The sequence below is a fragment of the Berghia stephanieae genome, chromosome 14 (genome assembly GCF_034508935.2).
Source record: "Berghia stephanieae isolate SIO BIC M18660-M18661 chromosome 14, UCSD_Bste_1.3, whole genome shotgun sequence".
Classification (NCBI taxonomy): Eukaryota; Metazoa; Mollusca; class Gastropoda; order Nudibranchia; family Aeolidiidae; genus Berghia; species Berghia stephanieae.
Window position 1 is genome coordinate 24019690 of NC_088373.1, and position 17500 is coordinate 24037189.

The following is a 17500-nucleotide window of genomic DNA, read 5'->3' on the forward strand; positions in this document are numbered from 1 at the left end:
GACGCATGGTAACTTAGTAACACTGGCTCTAAACTATCGGAACAATGGCGGACGCCCAAATCAAATATTTCTCCGATGAGCATAAAAGCGTATCCAGAGGAAAAAAAAAATTATAAATCTGATCATGTTTTGACTTTTACACATTCTGATCACAAGACATATGAAAAGTTCTAGCCAGCATGAATAATAAAAAGTGCCGATTTTCTTTGTTTAGAACCAAGATGGCCGCCGTTGCCGGGCGCGTGACATCAGACTATTGAATCCAATTGGAATGTGGCAAGGGTTTTCGCAGCTTTCTATAGATAGTATTCAGATGACGTCACTCAGGCCTTTGTTATTGTTTTTTGCCATCCGCGATTGTGAGTTTTTCTCACTAAACTGTATTAACCAGACTATAAAAGTTCATGGTTACACAGAGTTTGTGCGTTGGTCCGTTATACTTCCGGATGGCAATCTTGTGAACTCATTGGCCAAGCGCAATCTATCTATATTTTGATGTGATTTCTTCTCACTCATTCTCTCAGATTAAAAAAAAATCTTTGTGTGTACGATTGATTTAGCCGGACAAATGGTGTGTATTTTATTTTAACACATACCACCAATACACATATGTCGTGTTCACCGCCTTGACATTGATCACCCACATACCCTCAACTCTTTACTTACCAGCCATTTTTCATGATTTTCCCCAAAACTTCACACCCAACTAACACAAAAATATATTTTTTTTATCACTCAAACACAATAACAGTAAGTTCTTGTGATAAATAATTTCTTTAATAAAACATCTGCTCTACAACACACTGTTCATTTTCTTTAAATTTCATGATGTACAAAATAAATTTGAATAAGAAAAATGTTGGTTGTATCGTAACGAATGTGACGATTTTCCTTTTCGTTGGTATGGAGAGAGTTAATTTTCATATCTCCATATTTTAGTCTCCAGTTTAACTACAAAAACAAAAACAGAAAAATACAAAAACAAACAAAAAAGCATCAAAAACAAACTTGAACGTATGAAGCAATTTTATTTATTTATACTATTTGCTTGCTTTTGTTTTGTTTTGATTTGGGGTTTTTTAAATTCACACACTTTCAAACATCAAATTAACGACGGAAATAATATATAAATAAATTGTTTACAAATGCGTAAAGACTAAAAAAAAAACAGTCTTTTTAAATGAGATTTCCTGTCACCGATAAAAATCCATAGTGGAGTAAATACCTTGAATGGTCTGATCCAATCCCAAAATGGCGGCCATGTTTGTTTACCGTATCGATAATCTCACTCACGTCTGCTATGTCAAAGTCTGAAAAAAACAACAACGCTTATTTAAAATTTGCCCAGAAAACTCGTCCTTCAAATATCGATCGATTAAAATAATCCTCATCTTTAAAAAAAAAAATTCTCACTCCTGAGACTCTGCAGGTCCCAGGTTTGAGAGTTTTTTTTAAAGCCAAGATGAGGGTTATTTTAATCGATCGATATTTGAAGGACGAGTTTTCTGGCCAAAATCTTAAATACGTGATTTTTAAAGAGGCCTTTTTTTTGTTTTTTTTTTTACAGCGTACGGAAATGCTTTTGATGAATAGAGAAAATATTCAGTGCGTTTTCATTCCTTTCAGTTCGATTTCTATTCAAAGTTTGTTTGGTTCCTTTTATTTCTATTTTGTATGTGTGTGTGTGTATCTGTGTGTGTGTGTGTGTGTGCGTGTCTGTGTGTGTGCGTGTCTCTGTGTGTGAAAGATCTTTAATTTAACTTTTTTTCTACTCTTGTATTTGTATTATTTTACAGTATCAAGAGAAAATCCAATTTTAATTCAGTGGTTTGACTTTTGTCTTTTTTTCTTCTCAGCAAACTGATTCAATTATTATTTTTTTAACTTAATTTTATCTTTTGGTCTTAATTTTTTTTCTGCGAAATTTCGTTCCGGGTGTTTTCAAAAGATGCCATTCCGTCTTTTTGATTAAAGGTTCATCTTATTTATTCCCCCCCCCCCCCCCCAATTATGCCCCATTCACTGATAAAAAATAAATAGAAATTACAAACCAGAATAGAAAAAAAATCTGATATTAAATTCCCTGTTGATTTTCCTTTGACGTAGTAAAGAAATTCTCATTTCAAAATCGTATTTTTTTCCTTCTTTTTAGCTGGTGTTTTGTATAGACTGTTTAGATTATTTTTGTAACGTTTTTTTTTTTTTAATTTGGACTGAACTGCAAGTTCAACTTTTCTTCAAGATTTTGTGATCGGGACATCGAAATTACTTAATTCTTTAATTGAAAAAGAAAAACATTCAATTCCATATTCATTAATATTTAAAGTCCCTATTTATCAGCCATTTCCAGAATGTTCCCTGCCTGCACCATCAGGTCAACCCAACACAAAAATGGATTATTCTTACTCAAATTATAGATAAGCAACACGTACAATCTATAGATAGTATGCGCTTGGCTAAGAAGCTCATAACATTGCCATCCGGAAGTATAACGGACCAACACACAAAACTGTGTATCCATTAACGTTTATAGTCGGGTTAATACAGTTCAGTGAGCATTACTCATAAACGCGGATGGCAAAAAACAATAACAAAGACCTGAGTGACGTCATCTTCGAACTATCTATACTCGAAAGAAAAAAAACGACAGAGGACCTCGGGGGCTTGGTATGGGTAGGTCTAGCGGCTTTTCTCTTTATTCTTAGTATTTTGTCCGAGCCCGATGTCTTTATCCGGAAGACGGCAGAGGACGGCAGTGCCGGGTCGTCTGAGTCAGTCTCCGGTGTGGGTTGTTAGCCCTCAACCAGACTATAAACGTTCAAGGTTACACAGAGTTTTGTGTGTTGGTTCGTTGTATTTCCGGGTGGCAAAGTTGTGAGCTTCTTAGCCAAGCGCATACTATCTATAGTCTGATTATTACAATTTAGCGAGAACTTCTCATAAAAACGATTGGCTAAAAACAAATAACAAAGACCTGACTGACGTCAATTTCGTTCTCTGTGTTACCAATACCTCCTTTTTATTCTTACAACATATCTGCTCTTTCTATCTTTCAATCAATCAGTAGGATTCAACAGTCATGACGTCACTTCCCTCGTATTACGCATAGTAATTTAGTAACTGGCTCTAAACTATCGTAACAATGGCGGATGCCCTTATGAAATATTTCTCCGACGAGCAAAAAAGTGTATCCAGAGGAGAAAAAACATTATAAATCTGATCATGTTTTGACTTTTATACATTCTGATCACATAACATATGAAAAGTTCTAGCCAGCATGAATAATAAAAAGTACCGATTTACTTTGTTTAGATCCACGCTTCTCGCCGTTGCTGGGCGAGGTGACATCAGACTATTGAATCCAATTAATCCTCTGTAAAAATAGTTTTATCATTTATTCTTTTTAGATCTGCCAGTAATTCTGTGGTCGTTGGGAAAAAAAAAGTTAACATTGGCTGTACGGGACAATTTTGGCCCCAACCTTTTTTAAAAGTTTACTTTGGAAGTATTTTTTGGGTTTTTTGTTTGTGTTTTGTTTTTGTTTGTTTTGCTCTTGGTTATTTTGTTTTGTTTTGTTTTGTTTTGTTTTTGTTTTGTTATTTTTGGTCTCCTTCAGTGCGCAACACTTCTTTGATATTATGTTTGTTTTTATTTTTACCGTTAGTTCTTTGATCTAGGCTGTTATATACAGCTCTCCAATAAAAACTAAGGGTTGAAAATCATTATCCATCTTTATTTGATTTTCCCGTCCTAAGGTTTGCTACAATATTGATCAACTTCAACACAATATGTAGATTGGAGGGGCTTTTTTATCGTGTCTTTGTTTATTCTCGTCTGGAATTGAGCCATGAATCTATGGCAGACTCTTTGAATCTCGCGGGATCTCGTCCAAAATAAAATCTCGTGGAATCTCGTGGAATCTCGTTAGCCCATCTGTAAATTGTAACGATCGTGTGAGCAGATCCGGTGTCCAAACAGCAAACAGTCTTTCTTGTGGAGGGGATAAATATGTACAGAGCTTCTCCAGATGCATAGACACACACACACACACACACACACACACACACACACACAGACAAACAAACACACTGACCAACCAACTCTTGGAAGATTATATCTGATCTAAAAGGAAAATAAAATAAATAGGAATTGAATCTTGTCTATCCTTGAGGTTTTTAAGACTCGGAGTTTTGGGGGGGAAATTATGTTTAGTTAGGAATAAATACGTGATTTTATACGTGGAGCTTGTTTTATGCTCCAGATTAGAAACTATGAGAGAGGAGAGATAGATAGATAGATAGAGAGAGAGAGAGAGAGAGAGAGAGAGAGTGAGAAAGACGGAGAGTGAGAAAGACGGAGAGTGAGATAGAGAAAGAGAGACTGTCAACAAAAAAATATAATATATATATATATATATATATATATATATATATATATATATATATATATATTATACATATATATATATATATATATATATATATATATATATATATATATATATATAATTTGAATTTTTACCACAATGTTGTGGTAAATATTAAAATAATAATTCGGCCTATTGCTACATGTCGAGCACTATTCGTACCATATTTGTATCCAACACGATGCAAATATATATATATATATATATATATATATATATATATATATATATATATATATATATATATATATATATATATATATATATCTGTGTGTGTGTATGTGTGTGAATGTATGTATACAATGTATATTGTTTAAAAAAACAATGTCTAGCAATGTAAACCAAATATCACATACTGTGTTCTTGAGTAGAACAGCAATACATTCAAAAGCCTTGTGTGTGTTCGATTGGTTCACATAAAAATGCGTATATTAATTTTTAACATTGACAACATGTTTTATATCTCTCTCTGTCTTCATTTCTGTCTTCCCCCAGATTTGATATGGGTAGTTGTGTGTCCCCCGTCCCGCCCCACCCCCACCATCACACGATCTGCCAGCGTCGGGGGTCAGCAAGTGTTGCCTTGTGAACTCAACTTCCCTGGAAATATCCCAGTGGGCTACATGGTGGAGTGGATCAAAGCTGACCTCGGGTAAGTCCTTTTAAAAGAAAATAAATGTAAATTTATATAGAGCTAGCAACATCCGTTAAAATGCTTTAAAACGGGTTCAAAGCCAATAGCAACGCTTGGCGTTCCGTCCCCCCTAACCAAGACAGTTTTCTGAGCTTCACAGTCACTAGAAGAGGTTCTTGTGGGCCTGCCCGAGCTTCTATTTCTTCCAGGACGTCTTCGTTTGTGCGATACTCCATATATGACACGCGTAGCAGTCTTCTATAGCACTTGCTTTCAAACGCCCTTATGCGCCGTTGTGCATCCATTGTAAGAGTCCAGGCTTGGCATCCGTACAACAAGGTTGACAACACCAGTGATTTATACAGTTTGACTATTACATTAAGACTCATGCTACTTTTCCAAATCTTTCTTAATTGAGTCATCACTGATATTGCCATTGCAATTCTCTTTAGAATTTCCCACCCCAACCATCATATAATCCGCCATAGCTAAGAGTTAGTGACGTCAACTTCCTCCCTTCTATAGATAGTTCGAAGTTGACGTCACTCATTTCATTTTTCTTGTTTTTCGCCATCCGCGTTTATGAGTAATGCTCACTAAACTGTATTACCCAGACGATAAAAGTTAATGGCTGCATATGGTTTTGTGTGTTGGTTCGTTATACTTCCGGATGGCAATGTTATGAACTTCTTAGCCATGCGCATACTATCTATTATGTCACAGTAAAGGTTGTTCACAATTATCTTATTAAATTTTATTTTATTAAGAACTGAATTCATCTCACTCCAGTTATATTTCGGTAGGCTTAGATAAACTTTACCTTCTAATATTAGATCGTCTTTCCTTTTATAGCCTTCCCTCGAATTAATTTCTAATTAGTGAATACTTTTCGTTCTACATTCTGTCACGTAGCCATTTATTATAAAAGCTGATAGGTCTAATATTCTACACTCACTTTCTCTCCACAATCTATGCCGGACGGCCAGTCGCTCTATTCCTATATATATACTGGAAGATTTTTATCTTTTGGGACTTTGTAGATATTATATCTACACCATTAAGACGCCGGAGCTTTTAACTTTGATTGTATAATCTTCAAGGATCAAACCCAAGCCCGCTGTCAAAGGACTACACAATAACTTCTTACCAATTGCCTGGAAGTGGAATTTTACGAGTCCAATCCTGTTATCAGAGGAATAGATCATCCAAGCCCATCAACTGCCTGGAAACGTAAACTTATGAACCTGACATATTATCATAAGTTACGTAAAATATTCATATCTCTATTTGTAACTGCCACGATCACTGTTTATCTATTTTAATTAAATTCCATCATTATTTTTATTTCATTGTAAACAAATCGTTAATTGTTTTTCATTTATAGTAACTAGTAAATTCTGGGGCCTCATTCTACATAGATCTTTATGCATAGTCGAGTAGCTCTTTACTCACTTGAGACCATGACATTTTGGAGGGGACACATATAAAGAATTGAATTTATTTAGTTACTTATATCTATTTCATCTAACCTTAAAGTTTAAATTGTAAAACTCTTAATTGCCCCACTTGATCATATTTTAATTGAACTCCCTATTTACAGGATTAATTTTTTTTCTTTTTCATTTCTTCATTTAAATGGAATAGCAATTTATCCATTCATTCTTTCATTCAAATTGAATAGCATTTTATTGATTCATTCCTTCATTCATTTATTCATTTATAAATTATTCATTCATTCATTGTTCATTCATTTATTCATTCATTCATTCATTCATCCATTCATTCGTTTATTCACTCATTTATCCAATCATTCATACATTTATTCCTCCCTTCATTTTTTCATTCATACATTATCCATTCATTCATTCATCTATTCACTCAGTTTTTCATTCATTCATTCATTCCTTGTCCACTTTGTTATTATATCACTCATTTCATTTTGTTGTTTGCCTCATTCATGAATTGTTTTCAATATGTTACATTCCATAACGATTCATTCACCTATCATCCAATCACTCAGTGTTGTGAACACATTTTGTAGCTATTGTAAATCTTACGATATTTTATTGTTTTGTATTTCAGACATCACTGTTAAACACTCTTCAATGCCTAATTACAATTGTTGAACAACCATTGAACAAGAGAGAGGTCCCAGCCACGAACTGAGTTGGTAAATATATTCTTCATTATTCTCTTTTACATGAGTTGGGCATCACATAGTAACTATAGACATCGTGATTTGTTTTGCATAGTGATTTGTTTTAAATGCATTTTTGGCATATTACTGTTACCGAAAACCACTTATATATTATGTTCTGAAAAGTGAGTCTTTAAAAACTAAATAATAATAAAAGGAGTCTACTAGCCGTCGTGTTATATTTAGTGATAGATAACTTGGGATTATTTTGGCATCCTATTATTGTTATCACACTCTAGTATATTAGCGTCATTGCGAATAATTGTACACAAACTAACGACGAGTCACACACATTGGTGATACATTTTTCGTAGTAACATAGTTTAGAGTACACGCGATTGACACATTGTTATTGACACAAGTCATAATAACTCCGCATTGTCTTGACACATTGCTATATAAGATATAACGATAAAAGGCATCAAATTGAACATACATAATAAGTTGAAATAAGAGAGAGAGATTTCTAAAAATAGAACAGTTCATTCCAGTAAGTGTAAATAAATAAAACAGTCAGTAACAGTATCCTGTCAATATAATATATATAAAATATCGTAACTAATTTATTGCAATATGGAAGCATATAAAAGATACTTAAGTCTCGCAAAGGACTTAGAAATACCCCAGGAAAGAATATTTTCATGGTGCGAAGAGAAAGTAAAAGAAGAAAAAGAACATGAAGAAAGAATTCGTAGAGAAGAAAATGAAGAAAGAATTCGTAAAGAAGAAAAAGAACACGAAGAAAGAATTCGTAGAGAAGAAAATGAAGAAAGAATTCGTAGAGAAGAAAATGAAGAAAGAATACGTAGAGAAGAACGAGAAGAAAGAGTCCAAGAACGGGAACTAAAAAGACAAATAGCTTTAGCAGAAGAAGAAACCAAAAGGACCCAAATGATGCTGGAAATTGAAAAAACAAAAACCGGTCATGAAAGAAAACATAATAATAGTGATGAATTTTTCGTGAAACTTCCACGCATGCCAACATACGATGAACGCTCAGACTGTTTAGAACCCTTCTCACAGCGATTCGAAGTTCAGGCTAAAGGTTATCGTTGGCCAGAAAACAAATGGGCCACAGCCTTGATTAACTGCTTATCTGGAGAACCGCTAAAAGTTTTCTATACCTTAACAACTGAAGATGCAGATGACTATGGAAAAATTAAAGACGCTCTACTAAAAAGATTTAGATTAACGGAAGATGGTTACCAGGAAAGGTTTCACACTGCAAAACCGGAAAGTGGAGAAGACTTTAATACATTCGTGAACCGAATTACTCAATTTCTAAATCGGTGGCTTGAGTTGGCAAACGTAAAACAAGACGACTTTGCAGGCCTTTACTATCTCACGCTGAAGAATCGAATCTATCAAGCTTTCAACCCAGATTTAGTCGCATTCTTTAAGAGAGAAAGCCAGAAAACTTGGACAAATTAAAAATCTACGCAGAAAACTTTAACAGCGCACATCCATTGACACCCCTTAGCAGAACATTGAAGGAACCATACTACGCTGCTGCTGCTCAGAGTCCAGGTACACCTAAAGTTCAGTACTCTAATAGAACGAGCCGATCAATCACTCGGAACACGCAAGTGAAACAAGATGATCATAGTAACAAACCATGGAACAAACAGTTCAATAGAGACCATAGCCGACCCTATCAAAACAAAACAAGAAATAGCACTGACAATAATACTGAGTATAAGAAAACCAACAAACCTATAATTAAATGTCAATATTGTGGAATGAAAGGCCACACAGCAGACAAATGTTACAAAATCGTGGGATATCCAAAAGAAACTGCAAATGCATCACTCCAAACAAGTGTAAATAATCAGACACGAGTAATGTCAGGAGAAAATATAAATGTGTATTGCGTGAAAGGTATGTCACTTTTAACACAAACTCACAAATCAGGATCGCTATTTTTTTGTGAAGGCAAAGCTAATGGAACTGATTGCAAAATATTGAGAGACACAGGATGCAGTACAGTAGGAATAAAAGCATCTTTGATCAATGACGAAGACAAAACTGGAAAAACGGTACAATGCATCACATTCAGTGGCACAGTCGAAACCTTTGAAACAGCTAACGTGTACATAGAAACCCAATACTATACAGGAATAGTGGAATGCTGTATACTTCCCAACCCCGTCGCTGATGTTATTGTTGGCAATATAAAAGGTCTTAAAGACAACCCAACAGATGTAAAAGAATGGTCATTAACCCAAGAAACAGCTTGTCTAGCAGAAACAAGAAAGATGACTAAGACAACAGAGAAGCCAATGACTATTTCTCTTGAACCACAACAATTTGACAGGAACACGTTCATCGAAGACAGAAAAAGGACCCGACTTTAACTTCATATTTCAATATCGCAAACAAAGGGACGAAATCAAAAGTTGATTACATCATTGAAAAAAATATTCTGTTCAGGTTACATAGGAAAAGAAACAAAATAGCTAAACAACTGGTCACGCCGAGTATTTACAGAAACAAAATCCTTGGAATAGCGCACGATTCAATAACTTCTGGACATCTTGGGAGCTCTTCCACATTGAAGAGAATATCCGAGAATTTCACATGGCCTGGAATTACTAAAGACGTCCGAGAATATGTGAAATCGTGTGACACATGCCAAAGAAGAGTCGCAAAAGGCAGAATACCGAGATTGCCATTAGAGACAACCCCAGTTATTGAAAAAGTTTTTCAAAAAGTTGCAATCGACATTATAGGCCCTTTAACAAAATCAGATAGAAACCATACACACATACTAACACTAGTCGATTACGCAACCAGGTGGCCAGAAGCGATAGCATTGAAATCAACTACATCGGATCACATAGCTGAAGCATTGATGACAATTTTTACTAGAATAGGCATACCAAATGAGATACTGTCGGACAATGGACCCCAATTTACATCACATATGATGCATGAAACCATGAAACTCATGGGAATCCAACACTCATTCACAACTCCCTACCACCCCCAAGCAAATGGTCTTTGTGAAAGATTTAATGGCACTCTAAAGAATATGTTAAGAAAAGTGTCAGCAGAAAAACCAGATGATTGGGACAGATACTTACCAGCAATCCTATTTGCATATAGAGAAATACCCCAAGAATCTACAGGCTACTCCCCATTTGAGTTGATGTATGGACGATCACCTCGCGGCCCGATCAATATTGTAGCCGACATTTGTAAAGGGAATGAGGAGGACAATAACGAAATTATGTTTGCTTACGAATATGTAAGAAACCTGAAAGACAGAATAGAGGACACATGTAAGCTAGCACAGGAATCCGTCACTAAAAAAGCAGAGAAATACAAGGAATACTCCGATCGAAAAAGCAAGTCAAGAAAATTTGAGATTGGTGACAAAGTACTAATACTCTTACCCGATGACTCGAGTAAACTTTTAGCTACATGGAAAGGACCATTCAAAATAACAGCAGTAAAATCTAATGTTAATTACGAGATTAAAATTAACAACACAACAAAGACATTCCATGCAAATACGCTAAAAAAGTATTTTGATAGAGACACGGTGTCGCAACCTATGTTTACTAATATCGAAGCTTCAAATGCAGGATTAATCATACCGTTGGTCATGGGACACAGACACCGAGACAGAAAAACGAACAAAAATCGCACAATTGCAACCACCTAAGACAAAAAAAAAAAGTACGCAAAGTACTTGGGCTCCTAAATTTTTACAGGAAATACATTTACAACTTCGCGCACATCGCGACACCGCTAACAAATCTGACAAAGAATGGGTCACCGAACAAAATTGTTTGGACAGAAGCGTGTCAGAATAGCTTTAACCAATTAAAGGCATTACTCTGTTCAGAACCAATTCTTAAATTACCCGACATATCAAAAGAATTTGTTGTAAGAACTGACGCGTCTGATAAGGGCATCGCAGGTGTACTATTACAGGAACATGAGGGAACTCTAATGCCTTGCTTATATGCAAGCAGAAAATTATTGGACAGAGAATCACGATACTCTGTAATAGAGCGTGAAGGACTGGCCATCGTCTTTGCTTTAAAGACATTCAGCAGATATCTACTGCTAAAAGAGTTTGTGGTCGAAACGGACCATAAACCACTCACGTACATAAGAAATAACAAAATGAATAATAGTAGAGTACTAAGGTGGAGTCTATTTTTGCAAAATTACACTTTCAGTATCTCTCACATACCAGGCTGTGAAAATATTCACGCCGACCTACTTTCTCGATTAGTATAAACACGTGAGAAGGGTATAACTTAACCTCCCATGCATACTGTTAGTTACCTCGCAAACTTTGCCAAATCAGAACGCACAATTTCGATAATTTTATTTGTAAACATGATGACCCAACTTAATGTAACATTGAGTATTGTTTGGATATATATACCATACCCATTCATGATTTGGGAAATCTTCTCTTTATCTATCATTGTTATGAATTTTCACTCATTTATGATTAATAATTGAAATGTCAATATTCCATTTACATTTTCATTCATTTCATATCATCGACTTAAATCATGCTTCATTGCCATCACTATTGTTTATCACAATGATTTGTAATCACAATCTTTCATTGTTATTGTCACCCATTCATATACCTACGTTAATATAAACATTTCCATGTCTAGTTAATAAATAATTTAATTGTAGCACAAATCATAACAATGGATTAATGCTAGAGTATCATGATAGTAAATTTACTTCCGTTTGTAAAATCTATCTTTCCCATAATGGTTAAAGAGTATATTTTAAACGTGGGTGGGGGGTGTCACAGTAAAGGTTGTTCACAATTATCTTATTAAATTTTATTTTATTAAGAACTGAATTCATCTCACTCCAGTTATATTTCGGTAGGCTTAGATAAACTTTACCTTCTAATATTAGATCGTCTTTCCTTTTATAGCCTTCCCTCGAATTAATTTCTAATTAGTGAATACTTTTCGTTCTACATTCTGTCACGTAGCCATTTATTATAAAAGCTGATAGGTCTAATATTCTACACTCACTTTCTCTCCACAATCTATGCCGGACGGCCAGTCGCTCTATTCCTATATATATACTGGAAGATTTTTATCTTTTGGGACTTTGTAGATATTATATCTACACCATTAAGACGCCGGAGCTTTTAACTTTGATTGTATAATCTTCAAGGATCAAACCCAAGCCCGCTGTCAAAGGACTACACAATAACTTCTTACCAATTGCCTGGAAGTGGAATTTTACGAGTCCAATCCTGTTATCAGAGGAATAGATCATCCAAGCCCATCAACTGCCTGGAAACGTAAACTTATGAACCTGACATATTATCATAAGTTACGTAAAATATTCATATCTCTATTTGTAACTGCCACGATCACTGTTTATCTATTTTAATTAAATTTCATCATTATTTTTATTTCATTGTAAACAAATCGTTAATTGTTTTTCATTTATAGTAACTAGTAAATTCTGGGGCCTCATTCTACATAGATCTTTATGCATAGTCGAGTAGCTCTTTACTCACTTTAGACCATGACAGCGCATACTATCTATAGAGCAATATCCATTAAAATGCTTTACAACTGGTCCCAAGCCAACAGCAACGCTTAGCGTTCCATCCCACTCACCACCATCATATAATCCGCCATAGCTAAGAATTAGTGACGTCAACTTCCTCCCTTCTATATCTGGAAGTGAAAAAAATGGGGCTAGAGATTTGCGGAGATGAATTGTATTTTTTTTAAACACGCACAAAAAAAAATTGACTCGCTATTATAAAAAAACAACAACAAAAAACAACAAATCAACGTAAGCGTTAATATAGCGCAATATACAATAAACGTCCTCAAAGCGTTTACAAATGTTCCCTGACCAACAGCAACACGTATCGTGCAGAACGAGACATGACGTGACGCCTGTTAGGCGATGTTACAATTATGACTCGCTAGTTTAAGGGTTCAATTTGAGGTAATGATGCGAATATTATTAGCCTTTAGAATTAATATAGATATTCCGAATTCGCTACGACGAGTGTTACTCATCTCCAATCAAAGTGTAGCCGAAATTGAAAACACACATCAACATAATGAATTGCACACGTGTGTGTGTGAGAGACCGGAAGTGATGTAATTAGTCGTTGCCAGCCACTGCAATCCGATCGGTATTATTCTATTCTACATGTTAGCACAGGAACGGCGCATGCATGTCTTTATGGGGGTTTTGGCAGGGAGGGGGAAGTGTGTGTGTGTGTGCCGGGGGGGGGGGGGGGGTGACGGGGGAGTGTGTGTGTGGGTGGGGGGGGGGTTGTGACGGGGGGGGGCAGGGGAGAGATTCGCGGGGCGTGATTGTATCCTAATTTGCGTTTGTTAAATCAATTAGGGTTCTTTTGATCCCTGGTTATTTAAAAAGAATTTTAAAAATAGACAAAAAGGAAAAAACAAACACAAAACAATACGCCAAAAAAATTATTTAAAAAAAAACACCAAAAAAAAAAAATAATAAAATCCTACAAAACAATACCAAAAATAAAAATAAAATACGCAAAAAAAAAATTAAATTAAAAAGAACAACAAACTACAAAACAACACAAGATCAGAAAAAAAATATCGACTGCACCATCGATCTTGGTCCCTCTGCGTGTGAAGCTAGTGATTCACCGACTGAGCCATCGGGACCCCCTGAGCCATCGGGTAGCCCCTGAGCCATCGGGACCCCCTGAGCCATGGGACCCCCTGAGCCCTCGGGACCCTCTGAGCCATCGGGACCCCTTGAGCCAATGGGACCCCCTGAGCCATCGGGACCCCCTAAGCCATCGGGGCCCCCTGAGCCATCGGGACCCCTTGAGCCATCGGGAGCCCTTGAGCCATCGGGACCCCCTGAGCCATTGGGACCCCCTGAGCCATTGGGACCCCTTGAGCCATCGTGAGCCCCTGAGCCCTCGGGACTCCCTGAGCCTTCGGGACTCCCTGATCTATCGGGACTCCTTGCGCCATCTGGACCCCTTGAGGCATTTGGACCCCCTGAGCCATCGGGAGCCCCCGATTTGCCATATAACGGTTGCAAATTGAAACTCGTAATCTTTACCGCTCTATTTCATTGTCATCCCCAGAAAACCGATTTTAATGAAGTTTGACAACTATCCCAAGAAGATTGACAATGATATCTATAAGGGACGACTGGAGGTTGTCAATAAAGTGTCGCTCAAGGTAATTGTTGTCATTTGTATTGACAAATCTTATTCCTCCTCTTCATTCATCTCCTCCTCATCCTCATCTCCCTCCTCTTCCCCCTCCTCCTCCCCCTCCTCCTCCTCCTCCTATCCATCTATAAAACTGTCCAAAATAGAATGACATTAATGACATCTATAAAGGACGACTGGAGGTTGTCAATAAAGTGTCGCTCAAGGTAAATGTTGTCATTTGCAGAGAAATCTTACTGCTCCCCTTCATTCATCTCCTCCTCCTCCTCCTCCTCCTCCTCCTCCTCCCCCTCCTCATTCTATCCAAATATAAAACTGTCCATAAAAGAATGACATTAATGACATCTATAAGGGACGACTGGAGGTTGTCAACAAAGTGTCGCTCAAGGTAAATGTTGTCTTTGACATTTGCAGACAAATCTTACTGCTCCCCTTCATTCCTCTCCTCCTCTTCCTCCTCCTCCCCATTCTCCTCCTCCTCCTACTCCTCCTCCTCCCCCTCCTCATTCGATCCAAATATAAAACTGTCCAAAATAGAATGACATTAATGACATGTATAAAGGACGACTGGAGGTTGTCAACAAAGTGTCGCTCAAGGTAAAATGTTGTCTTTGTCATTTGTAGACAAATCTTACTGCTCCCCTTCATTCCTCTCCTCCTCCTCCATCACAACCTCCTCCTCCTCCTCCTCCTCCTCCTCCTCTTCCTCTTCATTCTCCTCCTTCTCCTCCTCCTCCCCATTCTCCTCCTCCTCCTCCCCCATCTCATTCGATCCAAATATAAAACTATCCCAAAAAAGATTGACATTAATGACATCTATAAGGGACGACTGGAGGTGGTTAACAAAGTATCGCTCAAGGTAATTGTTGTCTTTGTAATTTGTATTGACCAATCATACTCCTCTCTTCATTCTTCCTTCCTTCTCCTCATCATCCTCATCCTCCTCATCCCCTCCCTTCCCCCTCCTCCTCCTCCTCCTCCCCCTCCTCATTCTATCCAAATATAAAACTGTCCATAAAAGAATGACATTAATGACATGTATAAGGGACGACTGGAGGTTGTCAACAAAGTGTCGCTCAAGGTAAAATGTTGTCTTTGTCATTTCTAGACAAATCTTACTGCTCCCCTTCATTCCTCTCCTTCCACTCCTTCCACTCCTTCTCCTTCTCCTTCTCCTCCTCACCTCCTCCTCCTCCTCCTCACCTCCTCCTCATCCTCATCCCCCTCCTCTTCCTCCTTCTTCTCCTCCTCCTATAAAACTATCCAAAAAAGAATGACATTAATGACATCTATAAGGGACGACTGGAGGTTGTCAACAAAGTGTCGCTCAAGGTAAATTGTTGTCTTTGTCATTTGTATCGACCACTCTTACTCATCCCCCTCCTCCTCCTCCCGCTCCTCTTCCTCCTACTCCTCCTCCCCTTTCTCCTCCTTCTCCTCACCCTCTCCTACTCTTTCCCTCCTTCTCTTCCTCCTCCTCCCCCTCCTCCTTCTATCCAACTATAAAACTATCCAAAAAAAAAAGATTGACAATGACATATAATATAAGGGACGACTGGAGGTGGTCAAGAAAGTATCGCTCAAGCTAAATTGTTGTCTTTGTCATTTGTATTGACCAATCTTACTCCTCACTTTCATTCATCTCCTCCTCCTCCTCCTCCTCCTCCTCCTCCTCCTCCTCCTCCTCCTCCTCCTCCTCTTCCTCCTCCTCCTTCTCCTCCTCCTCCTCCTCCTTCCCCTTCTCCCCCTCCTCCTTCCCCTTCTCCCCCTCCTCTTCCTCCTTTTTCCCCTCCTCCTCCTCCTCCTATCAAACCATAAAACTATCCCAAAAAAGATTGACATTAATGACATCTATAAGGGACGACTGGTTAAGGGGCGGTTTGGGTCTAATTATTAGGAAAATCCTTCGAAAAATTGATTTTGAGATTTTGGTGGAAAATTATTTTTTATTATCCGAGAAATAATATAATTGAAGTCCAAATTCGTAAAGTAGACTATAAAGGCACAAAAAACACAGTCGAAAATGGTACAGATAGTGAGAAAGTGTGAAAAACGGGAAGTTATTTTGCTATTTTCTCAAAATGTCATATTTCTAAGGGTATGGGATACTGTGTCAAACGTTTCTCAGAATCTATTCAATGAAATTGTTTGAAAATTTCCACAGTTATCACAGAGATAATGTATTGTGTCACCATAGAGAGATTTTTTTGATAAAATGTGTGAATTTTGAATTATAATCCTAATTCTGAATTTTTAACATTAATTTTGTCATAACATTTTGATTCTCAAATTTGTAATGTTCTAATAAAAATTCCATAAGCTAAAGCCGTAAAATCTCTCTATGGTGACACACTATGGTACAATGTTGACACGAGGGAAGAATATGGAGGTCATTCCTTCATTAGTTTTTGTGGAACGTTTGCCACAAGATTGTTATATTTTTTGATGTCAGACCCCCAAATTCGGCCGCAAAATGGGCATCAACACAGATAATTTAAAATTTTCACCATAAATGTTGTTTTTTAACCTATAATGACGATACAAAATGATTAAAACCGCCCAATATTGCTAATTAAAATTTTTTTTGAAAAGACCCAAACAAAGTATCGCTCAAGGTAATTGTTGTCTTTGTAATTTGTATTGACCAATCATACTCCTCCCCCTCCTCATTCCCCTTCTCCCTCTCCTCTTCCTCCATCCCCTTCTCCCCCTCTTCCTCCTCCTCCTCCTCCTCTCCCCTTCTCCCACTCATCCTTCCCCTTCTCCCCTTCCTCCTCCTCCTCCTCCTCCTCCTCCTCCTCCTCATCCACATCCCCCTCCTCTTCCCCCTCCTCCTCCTCCTCCTCTTATATAACTATAAAACTATCCAAAAAAGATTGACATTAATGACATCAATAAGGGACGACTGGAGGTTTCTCAACAAGTATCGTTCAAGGTAAATGTTGTCTTTGTCATTTGTATTGACCATTCTTGCTCTTCCTCCTCATCCTTCTTCTTCTCCTTCTCCTCCCATTCCTCATCTCATTTCTTGTCAGTCTTCTTCAACTC

The 17500-nt window shown here is 37.2% G+C and overlaps 1 protein-coding gene across 1 annotated transcript in view; it reads left to right on the forward strand.

Moving 5' to 3' along the window:
* LOC144960124 (uncharacterized) overlaps positions 1–17500 on the forward strand; it is a gene marked incomplete in the record, with an annotated part of 388686 nt that overhangs the window by 261063 nt on the left and 110123 nt on the right. The window contains 2 exon segments of the mRNA XM_078893101.1: positions 4922–5078; positions 14363–14459. Of these exon segments, the coding sequence (XP_078749227.1) occupies positions 4922–5078; positions 14363–14459 (254 nt within the window).